The sequence below is a fragment of the Hevea brasiliensis genome, chromosome 5 (assembly GCF_030052815.1).
Source record: "Hevea brasiliensis isolate MT/VB/25A 57/8 chromosome 5, ASM3005281v1, whole genome shotgun sequence".
Classification (NCBI taxonomy): domain Eukaryota; kingdom Viridiplantae; phylum Streptophyta; class Magnoliopsida; order Malpighiales; family Euphorbiaceae; genus Hevea; species Hevea brasiliensis.
The window spans coordinates 99,492,765-99,511,924 of NC_079497.1; the positions used below are offsets into that span (position 1 = coordinate 99,492,765).

The following is a 19,160-nucleotide window of genomic DNA, read 5'->3' on the forward strand; positions in this document are numbered from 1 at the left end:
ATTATAATCAAAACGATCTCACATTGCTAAGAAACGATTTTGACAAAAGGTTAATAAGTCTCTAAGTATCCTCTTTTTGTAAGTTGATTTTTAAGGATAAATTCTATCTAGATGGCCTATCCTCATATGGTTCAACTTTAGCGACACATGGTATTAGAGCCAATCCCATCTCGCGAGATCCAACACTTGAAGTGGTGATCCATGGAATGGTGGCTCACGAAGTGGCAGTCTAAAACCATTGTATAAGGATAGATAGTTTAATGTATAGAGTGCTAACCGTGACTAATAAAGCCGTGATCAACGTTTCTCACATGACTCAACCTCAGTAACTCGTGGTGCTCAATAGTTTATATCATTTAATCAGACCCATGTTTAAAAAAAAATATTAAAACGAAATCACATTTGTTTCTTACAACATCAATAATTTTCTTATTATGGAGTTCTCATAATTTTCTTACAACTCAGGATAAATGGCCCATTAGTTTCTCCAACAATTAAAAATACACCTCAATTATCAACCCTGATTATTTTATACATAGCAAGGGAGACCAACTATAACCCCTCTCATTTACATAAGGTAGTAAAACATATTTTCATTTCCTTCAAACTTGAATTTTAAGTTTCATTTGTTTGGCTGAAATTTTTTGTTAAAAATATTTTTTATATTTTTTTAATGTTTAACGCGCTCAAAAAAATAAATTAATGAAAAATAATAAAAAAAATATATCTTTTGTGAAAAGAAAAAATTAAATAATTTTTAAGAAAAATATCAAAAGAGAAAGTCATTTTTATTTTTTTAATTTTGATAAACTTATTAAAATATAAAAACACTTATACATGAACTAAATATATTATATTAATTTAACATTATAATCAAATAATTAAAAATATTTTCATATATATAAGTTATTTTTCGTGAAACAAATAAAACTCAAATTTTTATTAATTTTTATTAGTTTGTGGAACATTTACAATGGAAAAGAGATACATCTTCAAATGAAATTCTATAATCCTCAAATTCAAAATAAATAAATAAATAAATAAAAATTAGTTGAAGAGGAACAAGTGTTCAGTTCAATGAGTATGATATTAAATAAATCATCTAATATTAATAATTAATATTATCTTTAAGTATCAAGTCTGATTTAATTGAAAAAGAAATTAAAACCTTTAGTTGAGTTCTTTAATTAAAACCTTTAATTGAAATAGAAATTAGCTTAATTTTAATCGAGACATTTTAATTAAAAATTGAAAATAGAAAGTCTCCTATCTTAATTGAAAATGAAAATTGACTTAATTTTACAATTTAAGCCCGGTCTGATCTGGTTCTACGTACGAACCGTTGACAGGTCTTAATTTTGATCAGATCGGGGCCATGGCTACTTAAAGTAGTAGGAAAAACAGGAATTTTTAGAAATAATATAGCTTTATTATTATTTGAAAAAATGATTTAAACAACTTAAATATTATATTTAAATACTCACAAAATAATAAAATCGTGAGAGTCTAAAAAAATAAATAAAATTAAAATTATTAAAATAATAAACATAATTTAGCCCCACTATTAGATTAGGATGTGCATAAATAAATAAATTAAAAAGGGATTTAAATAAAATAAATGAAAATACTAATAAAATTAAACATATAAATAATAAGTAAAATAATACATTCTAATAAATATTTAAATTTATCAAAATAAGTGATGAAACCTTTTATTCCAAAAAATAATTCAATTTTCTATTATTACACATTATATATATATATATATATATATATATATATATATATATATATATATATATATATATTGACAAGATTGGGAGTTAAAATTTAACTTGAATTAATCATGTATAAAGTAATTTAAATATTTTAATTGATTATAAAGCAGTGACTTTAAGTTAAGAATGTAATTTTAAATAATTTGAAAATAATATTTAAAAATAAAAAAATGATGGAATTGCAAATAATACCATTCATATTTTAAACCTTAGAAATACTAAAATAAATAATTACATTGAGGTCAAGATAATTTTCACACTTTAATTCAAAATCAACAAGTGGAGGAGACATGTAGATGTTTTTCAGAGTGCTGGTTTTGTTCTTATGTTTGCTTGTGTAAGTTGAGCAATCAGATGCAGGTTGACGACGCTGAGGTGGAAGCGACCTCATTTGCGGTATCTCGTGCGACAGAAGCTGGCATATGAACGTTGATAATACGATGAAATCTACGTGGGACCCACCACCTCGACGCCAAGCTCATCCCGGATTCATACTATGGTAATTGGCTTCTTCATCTTAGTACCATCAGGCATGTGTGCTCTGTTTTTGAAGTCCATCATGTGTATCGTGAGTCCAGTAAGGTGGCTCACTGCCTTGCTAAACCGGGCCTCCGTCTTTCAGAGGTGTTTATGGATGGAGGAAGTCCCTCCATCGGCAGCTGATGCTTTGAACCAGGATTTGCCTGTTTAATTTTTAATACATTTCCACTGTTTTACTTCTCAAAAAAAAGTGTAAATGAGAAAGGATGGAATGTAAACATCATCACCTCATAAAGCATATAAACCATAGATCCTTTTTTTTATAATACATACAAGTAAATACTATGATTGTTTTTTGTTTTTTTTTAGTAGGAAATTGGGTAAGTAGAGACTCAAATCTATGCCTTTAGCCATTGAACCAAACCAGGCTAGGCAATAAATACCATGAAAGTTATAATTAAAGATGTGTAATGAATTTTTAAAATAAGTTAACTTATTTATATATTAGAAATAAAGTAAAATAAAATGTTATCCACGAAGTCCCAGCTATGTGTTTGAGCTATCATGCATATAGATATGCATTCAAAGACTTGCCCACAATTTGGAAACAGATACAGTAAAATAGTTCATTCATATACACTTAGAATACGGAATGTTTCCTCTCTGAAATGAAACATTGTTTTTTAAAAAATTTTGTGACGCAGTTATTTTTGTACTGGTACAAATAATATATTACTCCAAATGTTTGCAAAAGCCTTCAACAATCTAGTGAGAAGAAACTTCTTACTTTCTTTTCAGTTGTGAACAGCAAAACAAGGATCTTGGAGACTTTCTAACTCTTCTTCTACCTGCATAATCATCTAAAACGTTTTAGATTTTCTTACATCTGATAAGTGGTATGCCAAACAATATCTTCAGTTATAGCTCTTGTAATCATGGACAAATAAATAACAAATTCTTACAGAAAAATGCAAGGGATCAAGTACATAAAGAAACAAATATATTTTAAACTTTACCTTTGTTTTGATTTTATATTTCTTCCACTAGAAGCAGAAATGCTTCTTTTGTGATCTTTTATTTTGCTTTTCTTAGCTCTTGATTTGGAGGTCCCTGTAAATGATAGTATGTTGTAGCAAATGAATGGCATTTAATTGAGTTATAAAAGAGGCATAGAATTTTTATTACCTTTTGTGATATATTTTGGTGACTGGACTTCAGTCCCATCTGGCTCTGTATCTATCACCTCACTGGAAACACCTGAATATTCATCTGAATCATCAAATTTTGTATCTGTTGCCTCATTCATAGATTGAGGCATGCCTTCCATGGATGGATCAATGACTTCATCTGCTTTACCAATAACCCAAGATTAGGCACCAATTATATTGTTTAATAGCATAACCTCACAAGCATAGAAGAAAATCTCATGGGAAACAGTTTGCTTTAGAAAAACACAAAGTTGAGGGCCAATACCACATTCACAAATAATGCCATGTACCATCAAGGTACAAAATGTAGCTATAGAATTTCTAAAACCTCATAGAGCTCCACCATTATTTAGCATTCTGCAATAACCAACACCCATTCCAAGATGGAATATAAAACCTCAAACAGGTACCCTTCATACTTCTTCTAAAACTTCTTGAAGACTAGAACTTCCAAAACAATGGTAAATTTACACACTGTCGCTCCCAAAATTGGTTAATACATGATAACCACATTTGGCCTTTTATTTTGTCTAAAATTATTTGCCACATTTAGAAGACCAAGGAGAATTAGCTAATTTTTTTCAATTTTACCCTTTATCTCTATAAAATAAAATAAATATTTATACAATTTTCTAGAACTAATATTATCACCTCCTTCTTAATTAAACCAGCTGTTTTTCAAGTTAATATTTGTTTCTTCAAATTTCTAAGAAAGGATAATTAAATAAATTACTAGTATTTTTTTATGAAAATAAAGTTATCCAATCATTTCGTTAATCAATATGAAAACTCCAAATGTGACTATTATTTGTGGACGGAGAGAGTATCATGGAAAATTAAGACTGCTATCTGCAAATGGTGGCAACCTATTCTTGTAACTAACTGATAACAGTTCAAGGGAGGTTTTACTGAAATAGTTGTATTTCATGACCTGCTATTTGCTTTTCAATTTGAATTTATGAGGTGACTCTTCTATCAAGAGCTTTTAAGCTTATTATTTTAACTTCTGTTGCAAGAACATAATTACCTGACAGCATACAACTCATATTCACTATAAAATTTGGCAGAAACTCTGGCTCACTGTTGACTTGACAGTAAAAATAAAATAAATAAAAAAGGGGAAATAGTCAGGTTATGAAACTGCTTGTAACTAAAATCATATATCAAATAACTACTTATTTCTTATTAATTTATTTTCCAATAATGATATTCAAAAGCTCCCAAACTAGAGACAGTCAAATGAATTCAAGGAGTGAAAAGTTAAATGAAATTAATATTAAAGCATTGTGATAACTACACCAACCTTCAGCATTAATGAATTCTTCACCCTCATTTCCAGACCTGACAACACGTTCCACATTTTCAACCTTTTGTTGATGAATTTGGGCATTTCTTGCCGTCACTTCTTGCTCCTTCTTTTCCACGTGGAACTTATTAAGCTTATCTTCAAACTCCTCAATGCATAACTTAAGCTCTGGTTTTGCAAACTTTTTACCCTGTTGAAGATTAATGTGAACAGAAAGAAAACATATCATTAAACATTAGAAATAAGGAGATGCAGGAAGACAGATATTCATTACCTTGTTAATTATGCTTCTGAAATGATCCATGACAGAATCCTCAGACAGGACATGCTCATATGTCTTGAATGATTCAATGAGCTTTTTCATTCCCTTCTCAGCAAATGATAGTTGAGAGAGGCAATAAGAAATATATTCCCACTGCCTAACATCTGCAGCAAAGAATATTTCCCACAGTCACTACTAACCAACTATTGAAAAGGGCTAAAGCTAAGAAATAAATTTTCTTTGACAAATATGGGACTAAGCTATGAACTTATGATCAAAAGAACATAAAGGTTCTTAAAATCAATAAAATACTTAATTTAAGATGAAGATGGTGTGGAGAGCTTCCTTCAACCACGGCTCTATGCATTGTTTTACAAATTGCATAGTTTTATGTATTTATTATCAGTTTACTAATGAAAACTTTAAAATATTCTCCTATTTATTAGAAAATTCAAAACCTGTTCAAGTCAAAATTCCAAATAGGAAGTCTAGACTAATAAGTAATGTGAGACATATGACATATCTCCACTTTATCTATCCTAATTTTTTTTGGGGGGGTTTTCTTCATTTTTTTCTTAAGCATTACTTAACTTAGCTTTTGTAGCTATTTTAATTAAATTATAACCTATTTAATTTTAATTAATTCTTGCTTTTATAAAAAATAAAAATCTACCAACAACACCATCACAGGCATAAGAAACGCATCTAAAAGAAGTGAAATTCAAAATTTGTAAACCCCTTCGTATTACAGCTGCTAACATTGTGGAGGCCACTGTGGTAAATAGAAAAGAAATTGTAACCAAAATGCTCTTAGGCTCCACTTAGATAGATGAGATTTTAAATAATGTGATATTTGGTATTACTTTATATTGAAAATTTATGATTTTTTTACTTAAAATATAAATCTAAATTCATATACATTTAACATATCTATCCAAATGAATCCTTATATCAACTGCAATAAGATTAGAAATGCTAAATAAATGTATTAGTATATTATTTCAACGATAAAAATAAAGATTCCAGTGAGTGTCACTTTGTGCCACATGGTTATTTGAACTAAAACCGCAGAAGGGTGCCAGCTTAATAACAATATATGTATAAATATACTAAAGATATACCAGTGACTCCACTAAACCGATTGCAGAGCTTTTCTACAAGAGCTTCCATTTGCTTTTCCTGGAAAAGATACAAGAATTTAATGTTGAAGTCATTGTTATGAGAAAATATGAGCTAACCTAGTGAAACAATCTATACCTTTTTGATGGAACCAATTAAGAACTGCATGATGTTGCAGAAAGACTCCCTCCGCAGATTCTGGGAAGACAGTTTGCCAAGTATATCTGGAAGTAAATTATATACAGGATTGCTTCCTGCATTTACATTTTAGGAGGAAGGAAAATATTCAAAATCCTTTTGGCAAAGGAAATGACAAAATGAAGTCTGCTAAAATTTTCCATCTGAGTTTGAATACTTAGCATCTTACCTTTCTTAGACAACTCATGGAAGAAAAGTTTAGCCAGATTTGATATCCTCTCATCTTCATCTTCTAAACATAGAGTCATCTCATTTATATAACCTTTCACCTATTCAAGCACGGCCAGTAATCAGATATTGCATGATTACAAGTGAAGAGGAAGAAAATTAAGTTTGCAGTTATCAGACCTTCATCATGTCATTTAAGATGAGATGTGAAAGAACCAGCACAGCATTTTTTCTAACAGAGACAGAAGGATCTCGCAACCGGGCATACATATTCTCAGTCCATGGCTCTAACAGATTTGGAAAGCGAACTGCCAAATCTCCTAGAGCAATAGTGCAATTGGAACGGACAGTTTCTGATGGTGCACTTTCCACAACTGTGAATAGAAGCTGGAGATTCGCATCACTGAAAATAGATACACTCAAAAGTTAAGCAAACACTCTTCTTCATATGGTATTGACGAGTACACACGTGCAGGTGTGCATGTTTGCAAGAATGTATCCATGTGTATATGAGAGAGAGAGAGAGAGAGAGAGAGAGATCACCAAAAATTTGCCTCAATAATCATAAATCTACAAAGAGCGGGCATTCCAGATGCCTGGAGTACTGGATACTGAAAAAATAAAGTTGTGCAGGTGTGCAAGAATGTATCCATGTAGCATACACTCTTCTTCATATGGTATTGATGAGTGCACATGTGCTGGTGTGCATGTTTGCAAGAATGTATCCATGTGTATATGAGAGAGAGAGAGAGAGAGAGATCACCAAAAATTTGCATCAATTATCATAAATCTACAAAGAGCGAGCATTCCAGATGCCTGGAGTACTGGATACTGAAAAAATAAAGTTGTGTCAGCATTAGATGTAAAAGTAAGAAGGATAGATCTGACTTTCTCATGGAAAACAAAGAGATTGCATTTCCATGTGCAAATCTCTTAGGAAGTGTAAGGGTCGTGAACGCTTAAAAATGCCAAAAAACTTAGGAGAATCACCTTTTGCATCAAACTAAAATTTCTACAAAGCTTTGACAAGAAAGGTGCACAAAGCCCTATCAAATTCTTCTCACTGGAACCACTAGAAACAATCTCTTGCTCTGCTCTTTCAGAAAGTGTGTCAAGAATTGCATCTTCTGAGGCAGCAATGCCTAGCTCAGCATTTATATTGTTATCCTGTAACAAAGAATCAAAGGAAGAAAACCACTGAGTGAAAAGAAAAAGCTTTTTGTACATCATTAAGATGATAATAATATATAAATTGCAACATACATTTGGAGTATTGGATGGTTTTATGCCACCATTCTGAACATCAGTAACCATTTTTTCCTTTGTCTTCTGCTTCTGGATTTTTCGAACACAGGATTCTATGTATAGCAACTGGTTCATGGCAATATGACTTATAACAAATAAAAATCTACCAAGTTTTGACACTTGAACTGCTGCGAGATCATTGTTACTAGAACTGTCAATGTCATTCTGCAGTTCATGTTGTTCACTACAGTCAAAAACAGAACTAAAAGATTTCTTTACAATATCAGCAGCTAAGGTTTCTGGAGTTGGATGAATTGTATATATGGCACCTATTGCTTTATCAGCAGCAGCATACCATATGTCTTCTGGGAGCAAAAATCCTGTAATTAAGCTTTCCAGTATACCAAATACACGACTACCATTACTAACCAACAATTTTTTTCTATCCTCTACAGACAATCTTTGAATGGCAATGCATGCTGTTCTGGCAAGTAAAGGTTCCACTTTAGCCCACCGACCAAAGCCAATATCAATAATATCTTGCAAGTGAGAGCCAAGAACTCCAGTGGATGATTTTGCAGCCATGCAAAGCACAGATAATGCACCACGGCTTTGTTCTGCTGTGGTTCCACTGATATTAAAGCAAAAGAAATCCCATAATGCTGATATCTGCAAGAGGAAATAATTTATGAGGGATATGACTCTTTGAAAATTGAAAACAAAATGAATTTGTTGACTTCAGAATAACATATTTGACATAACAACATAAAGCATACCATTCCTGCATGAATTTAGCAATCAAAACATATGGAATAATAACAAAAACATATTCTAGAATCAACATCAACCTCAACTACCATATACGAATACCCCATTAACTTAATATGGATATCCTATGACCAGTCCAGTTGGCTGGAGTGTAACGAGTGAGTGATTGCTGACATATATGAAAACAACGCTATGGAACAAAATTTATCAACAACATGAACAGCGTCATTCTATATCTAGTTGTACCTATAGCAACAAAGCTTCAGATTTCAGTGCTTATTATGTGCAATATTCCTACTAAGATGGGCTTATTTATCATATAGCAACAGTCGAACAAATCTCAAGTAAACATAATTGTTAATTTATTCAGAATATAACAATAACATTTTAAACATATTCAGAATATAACAATAACATTTTAAACATCTTTTTTATCCAAATCAAATAGAACCAATTTATCATAATTCAGTAGAAAGTTTTCTTAAAAATATAATGGAACAAAGCAAACATTATCTCATTCTCAAATTCACATGTCAAAACAAGGAATGGCATTTGACTCAAAGTGACAAGTTCAAAGGATTTCAGTTAATTTAGGTGAAACACTATCCAGAGTCAAAAAGAGACGCACCGTGCCTGGAGATATATCACCTTTAGACACCAAGGCATTGATAATAAATTCCAGAGCTGCAAGATCTCCAATATTTGAATCTATGGCAAGATTCAAAAGATTCTTAGCTGTTTCTGCTGGACTTTTCCTCACATAAATAGTAATAAATGCATTCTCCACAGCTTCATAGATAGATTTATCCTGTGAGAATACCTAAAAGACCAGCATATGCAGTATAATATCAATGTCAAAATTTTTGAATCTTATATGTAGAATAGTTAATTTTAAGATTAAGAAAAAAAATTATGCAGATTCCACTATTGTCATTATTTCCCTTGATAGAGTAAAAACAAAAGCTCACCAGTGGCAACATCTTACGGAGACATTCTTCAGCGCCATCAATTTGGAACTGTTTGCACCTCATCAGCAAGAGAATTGTGTTCTCAACATCTGTGGCAGAAGATGAAGCCATCAATTGAACAAGAGTAGGCATTGTGGCAGAGATGCACTTAGAAAACCTCAAGCCAGCCTCAAGAGATGCAACCAAGGCCCGAGTTTGCTCCAAGTTCCCAACATCTGGCACTAAGCTATCCTTCTGAGTGATCTTTTCTTCTAGATGAGGCAGACAACTATCAGTTAAACTCTCCTGATGTTTCTCAGCCAACTCTTCAGCATTTGCATTATCAACCTCACCTTCTCCACCAGAGGTATCACTATCAGATTGTAAACCATCACTAACACTCTGTACATTTGTATCAGGTTCAAGCTCATTCAGTTTCTTCTTATATTGCTCTAAGGTTGCTTCAAATGAAGCTATTCTAAGTTGCGGACCAAAAGGATTATGCTGCAACATCATTATAAGTAAATTTAATGCAGCTTTTCTAACCAACGCAGATTTGTCCTCCAATCTCCCAGCAGCAACTGCTGCAACCTCATTCCAGAAACCAATTGAAACAGAATGCTCTTCACATAGTTCAGCCCAAACCTGAAGGACCCGACTCCTAGTAAAAGCAGAAACATCTCGACACCGTTCAAGTAAAATTTCCAACATAGCTTGCTTGGTTCGGAGATGAACAGATTTAGAACTCACTTCAGCCTCAACATCCTTAAATGCCTTGGCGACCAACTTTCCCAAAACACCAACTAAAGCATTCCTTATCTTATAGGATTCCCCTCCAAAGTGTGGGACCAAAACACCGATGTTGGTTGAAATCAACTTTGGCAGCCGATCGGCAAGTTCTACTAGAAAACGGCCAACATTTTCAGCCCCAACAGTGTCCTTCACATAAGCTTTCGGGTTAGTTCTCCCAATCTCTCTAATAAGAGAACATGCAAGAGTTCCATCAGCATATTTTTTCTCAGCCCCAGCAACTGCATCAGCCATGTGTATAACAACAAAATCGTATTTGTGAATCAGGTGCAAGATCGATGCACATGATTGTGTTGTGTAATGGTATTTTGTTGCACAAGCCCCAATAACATGGCAAAGAGCATCTTTTGTTTCAGAGTCTTTAAGGAGTGATGGGTTCTCTAACATAGAGAAGGTGTTTCTGTAAAAACACAAGCCATGAATTTCAAACATGGTATTAACAAATATGAAAGAATACTAGACATAGTAGGACAGTAAGTTGTTTATCTTACTTCATAATGAATGAAAGATAATTTTCATCTGGGTTTGATGATCCAAAAAGCAAATCAAGGTTGACTTCTAATGAATTAGCAATCAGATTAAGTATCCGACCCCTCTGTGGTTCCCAATTCCATGAATGTAATGGCTGTTTCTTTCTGGTACTTGTTGTCACCTAAACAAATTACCAAAAAACTTCTAAATTGACGACTATAATAGCAAAATTACGTTCAATACAATTACACACATACAAAGAGGTATTCAAAATGTATTCATAATTAACTATGCATGATAGCAAAATAGTAGCAATTAAGCTGCTAAAAAGACACTTCAAGTGGTACATAGAAGTTCAAGTTGCTTATATAAAGATGACCCAAAGTACCTTTAAATTGGTGTTTGCACTAGCATTGGACTCCTCTGCGAGAACAATGTTGAGGAGGAAGAATGTGTATATTTTGAAAGCATTCCTATGTGATGCGACCCTATCAAGCACAGGAGGATCATCATCGTGGCCTTGAGAAACCCGGGAGAGTGAATCAACATTTGGGAGAAGAACACTGAGGTTGGATCGAAGACTTTCAACAAGATTGAGTTTACAAGATGAGGTTAGATTAGAGAAACCCAAAACCAATGAGTAAACGCGATCAAACACATCTTGTTCTTCAATACAGAAAAGTTCTTTATCCGACAGATCAAAGGACACACCTGTTTACAAATAAAATAAATAAAATAAAAATTAATGATTTTCTTCCCATATTGCATTCTTTAAATAAAAGAAGACTAAGATCAGTTCCTTTCATATTCATTAAGCTTACCTCATATCAGCCCCATCACCACCCAAAGATAAAAAGGCCCTATATTAGAGAGAAATCAAACTGATTCGCAACGCAGGAGAATTTTAAACGCACTGCAGTTCGTTTCATAGTTCCTACTCAAACCCAAATCTAACTAAATGAAATCAAATAAGAGTAAAATTCAATTTAGTTAACATTTCCTCTTTTCCCACACTTTCCCACTCACCAAAGAAAGCCTCACAGCACAACCAATTTTTTATTAGAAAAAAAGTTAAATTCTTAGAAAATTGAAGAGATTAATCAAGCATCTTTCTCAACCCAAGAGTAGAGACCACAGAATTAGGACATAGATGGAATTTGGGAGTTGACTAGGCATATAACCGGCATCGTGATCCATTCCTCGGTAAACCAATGAAAATAAAAGTTAAAATCACACAATTTCCTTGGGGAAAAGGGGAGATGGAAGGAAATGTTGGGATTGTGAAGGGAGAGAACTGACCTTTGACGAACTCTTCGAGTTCAGAAGGACGAAGAGAAGCAACGTCGATTGGGTTCTGAGCGCAGAGACGGTTGTCTCCGGGCTGCTCCTCTTCCAGAGATCGGAGGCTCTGAGGAAAGACAAAGAGCGGAGCCATTGTAGAGAGAAGAGGGAAAAGAGAGTTTCTCTTTTCTGAGCTTTTGTTTCAAAGTGGTGACCTACAGAGACCTACGCATGAGTTTCAAAATAACAAATGTTTGAAACAAGCGGGAATATGCGGAAACAATTTGGGTCGGGTTAAACTTTTCTCGGGTCACGCTTGGATAACGGTTTTTAATATTAAAATACTAGCATAATGTTCTTTTATAATTTTTATTTTTTAATTTACTTTTTAATTATATTTTAAATAAAATAAATTATTATTATTAAATTAATTTTTAACTAGAAATTTTCTTTTATTTAATTTAATTTGAATAAATTTTTATCTATTATAATAATAAATTTATAATTAATTTATGTGTAATTAATTAAAATATTTATTTAATTCTTTTTATACATGTATCTATGTATCTATGGTAGTTTCTAAAAATATAATAAAATTATTTTATTAAAAAATAATTTAAATTTTATAAAATTTTTATATTTTATTTCATAATTTATATAAATTGATATTTATTTTTTTAGATTATAGAAAATATATTAGATTAATAAAAAATAATGTTATTTAATAAATATATAAATATAATATTTTTAGTTATTAATATAATAAAAAAATATATTAAATTATTAAAAATGAATTAAATTATTTAATTTTAATAATAATGAAAATATATAGAATTATTATTAATTAAAAATAATATTTTATTATATTATTTCTTAAAAATATTGCATCTTTAAACTTTTATGAAGTATAAATTTTTTTATTAATTTGATATATTTTTTTATAAAAAAATTCTTTTAAAAATAATTATCGTTTTATATAATTTTATTATATAAGATAAATACATTTCATAAAAATTAAAATTTTAAAATACCATTATTTTTTATTAAAATAATAAATATTAGAAATACATAATATTTTTTAAAAAGCAGATTTCGTAATTTTGATATTATAATTTTAATTTTTTTAATAATCTTTATTTGAGGTTAAATTTTCAATATAATCATATTTGCAATCTATCATTGAAACTTCTATATAAAAATATAATTGGGAGATAATTTATGTATAAAAAATTAAATATTTCATTAAAATTTAAAAATAATTCTGTTAAACTAATTACATTTTATATAAAATTATAATGAAATAAAATATTAAAAAGTTTAAGAAATATTAAATAAGAAAAATATAAAAATTAGTAATTAAATAGATATTAATTAAATATCTTTAAATAAATAATTTTGAGAATAATAATTAATAATTTTTAAAAGAAATAATAAAAAAATAGAGTAAATCGAAAAAATATTTGAAAGCACTTAGGTGAAATGAAAATATTTAGTGATAGGAGAGTAATTGATATGTATCATACAATATATACACAAACAAATAAAAATCATTTAAATCAAAATTTAATTTTATAATTAAACATTATTTAATTAAAAAATGTAATAAAATATTTAAATTTAATTTTTATAACATTAATGTTTCCCATTTACTTTGTCATTTAATTTTGACTATAATGATAATAATAATAATAATAATAAGTATTAATTAATCTTAAAAATTAAAATAAAAAATTATCAAATTATTAACATAAAAAATAATACATACTAATTATAAATAAGTCAAATATTTATATTTTATTCCTATAATTTTTTATATAGACTACACTTTTTATCTCTCAAATTTTTTAACAAAAATTTCATAATAAAAATAATAGACAATATAACAATATAATAAAAATATTTATTAAATATATCAAATAATTTAAGGTTAATTAGATTATATAATAGTTAATTATAAAATCACACATTAATGACCAATTTTTTTTAAATTAAAGATCATAAATAATCTTTTATTATTATTATTGTTGTTATTGTCATATTTTAAATTATTATTATTATTATTATTATTATTATTATTATTATTATTATTATTATTATTATTATGGGTATTATGTGGTAAATAATATTTTTATATAAATAAATTTATTAAAAAATAATATAAATAATTTTCAAATATTGCATTTTATTACAAAGAGTTCTTAATTTTTAAAAATTAAATTTTAAATAAAATAATAATTTAAATCATAAATATTAGGATAGTATTATAAATAATAATGATAATTACAATAGAAATAAAAAAAATTAAATAATAAATTAATTATTTAGTCAACGAATTTTGTACAATATTATACTTTAATTTTTAAATTTTAAGAATTCATTGTTTAATTTCTAAATTTTATACTATATTACAATTCAGTCTTATAATTTTAATATATAGAATAATTTAATTTTTCTGTCATTGAATGAAATTATTGTAAATATTAAAATTAAAGGAACTAAATAATTTATTTCTCAAAATTCAGAAACTAAAGCATAATGCAACGCAAAACTCAATGATTAAATAGTAAATTTCTGAAAATTTAAAGACTAAAATATAATATAGGGTAAAACTTAGTGACTAAATTATAAATTTTACAAAAATTTTTTAGATTATTAAACTATAAATTACCTTTTTTTTCCTAAAGAAATTACGTTTTTTATAGAAGTAAAAAGATGTAATTTGATGGATTTTGCAACTAAAAATTTTATGATGAGATTATAGGTGAGCATTGGTTGGTTGAATTTGGTTCGATTTGAAAAAAATTAAAATATTAAATAAATTAAAATTTTTACCAAATTCAATTAAATCAAATTGAATTATAAAGAAAATTAAATCAAATAAATTAAAATTTAATAGATCAAATTAAACTGATTCAATTTGTTTGATTTATCAATTTGGACTTAATCTTTATTTTTTTTTACTAATTTCAAATTTAATTTCAATTATATTTCATATTTAATTCTAATTTGATACGTAAATATAGTTAAATAAAAAATAAATTATTAATTTCAATTCTCATTGAATTTTCTAAAAAAAAATTGAATTAAATAGATTAAATTTCTTAAAATTAAAAATCAAATCAAACTACATTACAAAAAATATGAATCAAAATTTTAAATTAAATTAACTTAATATGTTTTTTAGCATTTTGTTCACTCCAAAATATGATAACGTTAATTGATAAATAAAATCTAAAATTCGACAACCAATTTAAAAATTCAATGCAAAATATATATTATAATACATAGTTATATAATTATAATTAATACATAGTAATAATATAATTTAAAATTATAATATGTTTAAGTTATTATTAAATTGCAAATAAAATAAGAGTATAATATAATTTTTTACATTGTGAAAAGAAGGGAGAATAATGAGATTGTCAAAAATATATATAATAATTTAGTATTACAACAATACACCACTAATTTTATTTTAATTGAATAACAAAAATAAAAACATAATGATTAATTCAAAGCCAAATAATTATTATTCTCTAACCTTGACCATAAAGGAAAGGGAAAAGAATATATAGCTGCTTAGTTTTGTCATAACTTGCCTTATTCTCCTTAACTAGAAGTCCATTAAATTATTAATCAATTAAGAGAGATTTATGAAAACTGATACAATAACAAATTTTAAATATATCACTATAAGAAATTAAAAAAATAGCTACGAAAATTACTGATGAAATATATTTAAATTTCTTTGGTAATTAGTAATTACCAACGAATTACCAACGAAATTTTTTCATCCACAAATACTAGCGTAAGTAATTTTTACCAATAAAAAAATGTTATCGCTAAATTTATCGATGAATTATTTTGTAGATAAATATAAATTTTTTTATAAGTAATTTCGTAGGAGATTTTACTCTTATAAATTATTGACTATTTATTGATAAAATTTTTTATTAGTAATTACCAACAAAAATAAATTTTCGTAGCTAATTTTTATTTAATATTTTTTAATTTAGTCTTTTACTTTTTAATTTAATTTAATTTTAATTAAATTTTAAATTTAATTTAATTTAAATTTTAATTTAATTTTAAATTTTCAAATTAATTTTTTATTTATTTTTAATTTTTAATTTTTTAATTTTTAAATTAAATATTAAATATTAATTATTTTAATTGACTTCAAAAAAAAAAATTACTAGTGGAGCCCAAAGTAGGCCCTATATAGTGGTTATGCCACAATTGCCCTATATAGTCATTTTCTTTTATAGACAAACTCACTCCCCTCCAATCTATTCACAAACGATGTGGGAATTTTACATTTTTTGTGATTTACTGATAAATTACTAGCTAAATATATTTCATTGGTAATTGCCGATGAAAAAATTTTCGTAGGTATTTTTTTAAAATTTTATTTTCTATTTTCCCTTAATATTACCCACGAAAGGCATTTTGTTGATAATTACCGATAAAAAAATTCGTAGTTATTTTTTAAAATTTTCTTCTCTATTTTCTCCTTAATATTACCTACGAAAAGCGTTTCGTAGTAATTACTGACGAAAACAATTCGTAGGTAAAAATTTTTGACCTTTTTAGAAATTTTCTTCTCTATTTTCTCCTTAAAAAACTTTTTATAGGTAAAATTTTTTGAACTTTTTAAAATTTTTCTTTCCTATTTTCTTCTTAATATTACCTACGAAAATATTTCGTTGGTAATTACCGATGAAAAAATTTTCATAGGTAAAATTTTTTAAGCTTTTTAAAATTTTTCTTCTCTATTTTCTTCTTAATATTACCTACAAAAATTTTTTTTGTTGGTAATTACTGACGAAAATGTTTTCGTAGGTAAAATTTTTTAGATCAAACAATCAAAAAATTTATCTTATAAATTTTAAGTTTTAGGCTAAATTGATCTTAAATTGAAACTTTTGGGCTAAATTGGATAAAAAGTTAAAAATTGGCTAAATTGAACTTCCCCAATAGGTATAAGAGCTAATTATAATCATTTAATCAATATTAAAAAATGATTAACTAAGTAATTAACATTAAAAATATTAAAAAAAAAAAACAACTCACGCACTAAGTGGTGAGCAAGTTACACATTGAGTTAATTTGAACTTAAACCAAAAGTAAAAGGGCTAAATTAGACTAAATGTTGAAAAAATGAGCCAAATTAGACATTCCTAAAAATTACAAAAGGCAAATTGAGTTTATTCCAAAAAAAAAAAAAAAAAAAGCAACTCATGAAACCAAAAGTAGAAGGGCTAAATTAGACCAAAAGTTGAAAATGAGCTAAATTGGACATTTCTAAAAAGTACAGAGAGCAAATTGAGCTTAATTTCAATAATTTATTATTGTATACAATATTTTTCCCCTCTAAATTGAGCAAAATAAAATTTTTTTGACTCCACTAACTCCAAATCCTGGCTTTGCCCCTAACTAACAATATGAATTGGCCATTGGAGGGAATCATGAAGGATGAATCATTTGGAGGGACAGCTAGTTAAAAAAGGATGCGAATATAAAGAGTAGAGAGGAGAATGGAAAAAGGCATATGGAAATCTAGTCATTTCTCTAATCCGAAGAGCAGAGCAAATCTGCACGAGAATCCTGCTTGGGGTTGTTATAGCCATTTTCATCTTGTTCTTCTTTATTGTATTGCTGAGAGTTCATTTGTGAGTAGGGAGAGTCCTATAAACCATAGAATCAAAGGCAATCTACCATTTCATTTCAATACAAATCTCACTCATTTCTTTACATTTCTATTGTTCCTAACTCTATCAATATCTCAGTGCAGTAATATATTCCTTGCCTAGCTAGCATCTTCAACAAAGCATCTTATACAAATTGATGCCTATAGTAGTCATTTGCTTATGCATATGGTTTCCATCAAACTTCTATAAAAACAAAATCCATCATACACATAGGTGCATAAACACTCAACATTCAAAATTTCCATATTCAAAATAGACTATTAGATTCATTTTTCCATGAATAAATGCAAATATATAATTGAATGAATTACCAAATGCAATTTTTCCAAAGAACTTCCAGCCTACTTCGATAGGTTATGATTTCCACTAGTAAGGAAATAGGACTAAAATGTTGTGAAGTAGTGAAAGCTCATAAAACTTCAACTGTAATATAAAAATAATGGAATACTTCCTTTTCATTGCCTGCATAGTTTTGCAGCAATTCACTTGACCATCCTGATTTGGGTTCCCATTAGGGGAGAGCAAATTTCAGTTTAAATCGAAAAACTGAACCAAACCGAGTCAATTTGGTTCAATCAATTCGGTTTGGTTATTTTCATAAAAAATAAAAAAAATCAAATCGAACCAAAATTACTAATATATATATATATATATATAAAGGAAACTCTAAGATTTTTTATTTTTGATTTCTAAGTTTTTTTTTATATTTTGTTATTGAGATTTAATATTGAAAATATAAAATTTTATAAAATTCGGTTTGATCGGTTTAAAACCGAACCGAACTGATATTTATCGATTTGGTTCAGTTCAGTTTTCTTTTAATAATTGGTTTGGTTCAATTTTTAAAATTTTTTATTTCTGATTTTTGATTTTATCAATTTGATTCGGTTCGAAACCGAACTGACCGTTTGCACACCCCTGTTCCCATAGAGGGTACATGATTCCTGTATATTTATGTGATATGAAAAAATAGAAAAAAATAGTGGATTATAATCAACTTTGGAATTTGTAAACTATCAATCAAGTTAACACTCCACCCTTTTCTACAAATAAAATTAGTCCCAAATTATAAAAACAGTTAACAGTAAGACCAACCGACTCATCGGTGTCCATTCTTTTCTTATGGACCATACCAGAACTAAGAGCTGTATATGCTTGCCAATAGAGCACTATCACCACCATGGGACCTTCAATTCCAGCAGCAATGTTGCCTAGACGCCTCCACCACATGCGCTGCTCTTCCATCTCTAGAATTTGCAACATAAGTACAACTAAAATTAAAGGCAATTGAAGAGATTTGCTTTTCAGAGAAGCAATAGGGATAGAGGGGAGGGAAAGGAGCTGAGGTGAAAAGGAATTTCTGAGAATAGAATGCTTTGGAAGAGAGAAACAGAGCAGAGAGGAG

General features: G+C 28.4%; 1 protein-coding gene across 2 annotated transcripts; it reads right to left on the bottom strand.

The window, feature by feature from the left end:
* Nucleotides 1-1,949: 1,949 nt before the first annotated feature.
* LOC110672329 (condensin-1 complex subunit CAP-D2) lies at nt 1,950-12,265 on the bottom strand. Of its 2 annotated transcripts, none has more exons than XM_058147245.1 (16): nt 12,060-12,265; nt 11,149-11,471; nt 10,781-10,941; nt 9,501-10,689; nt 9,161-9,352; nt 7,510-8,433; nt 7,283-7,350; nt 6,700-6,922; nt 6,521-6,620; nt 6,292-6,407; nt 6,156-6,213; nt 5,047-5,198; nt 4,770-4,962; nt 3,444-3,605; nt 3,275-3,368; nt 1,950-3,106 (listed from the first exon to the last, which is right to left on the bottom strand). In XM_058147245.1, the coding sequence occupies exons 1-16, from the start codon at nt 12,193-12,195 to the stop codon at nt 3,103-3,105; spliced, it is 4,095 nt and encodes a 1,364-aa protein (XP_058003228.1). In that variant the 5' UTR covers nt 12,196-12,265; the 3' UTR covers nt 1,950-3,102. The 2 variants fall into 2 exon arrangements, with proteins under 2 accessions (XP_058003228.1, XP_058003229.1); XM_058147246.1 differs by lacking the exon at nt 1,950-3,106 and having other exon boundaries at nt 3,271-3,368; nt 7,510-7,686; nt 7,783-8,433.
* Nucleotides 12,266-19,160: the final 6,895 nt, after the last annotated feature.

Excerpts from the sequence above, each read along its gene's own strand:
- LOC110672329 (XM_058147245.1), bottom strand. The coding sequence starts at position 12,195 with ATGGCTCCGCTCTTTGTCTTTCCTCAGAGCCTCCGATCTCTGGAAGAG. Across the intron at positions 6,621-6,699 it reads TCTTAAATGACATGATGAAG|GTGAAAGGTTATATAAATGA; the intron begins GTCTGATAACTG and ends GTGCTTGAATAG. Across the intron at positions 4,963-5,046 it reads TCAGAAGCATAATTAACAAG|GGTAAAAAGTTTGCAAAACC; the intron begins GTAATGAATATC and ends AATCTTCAACAG.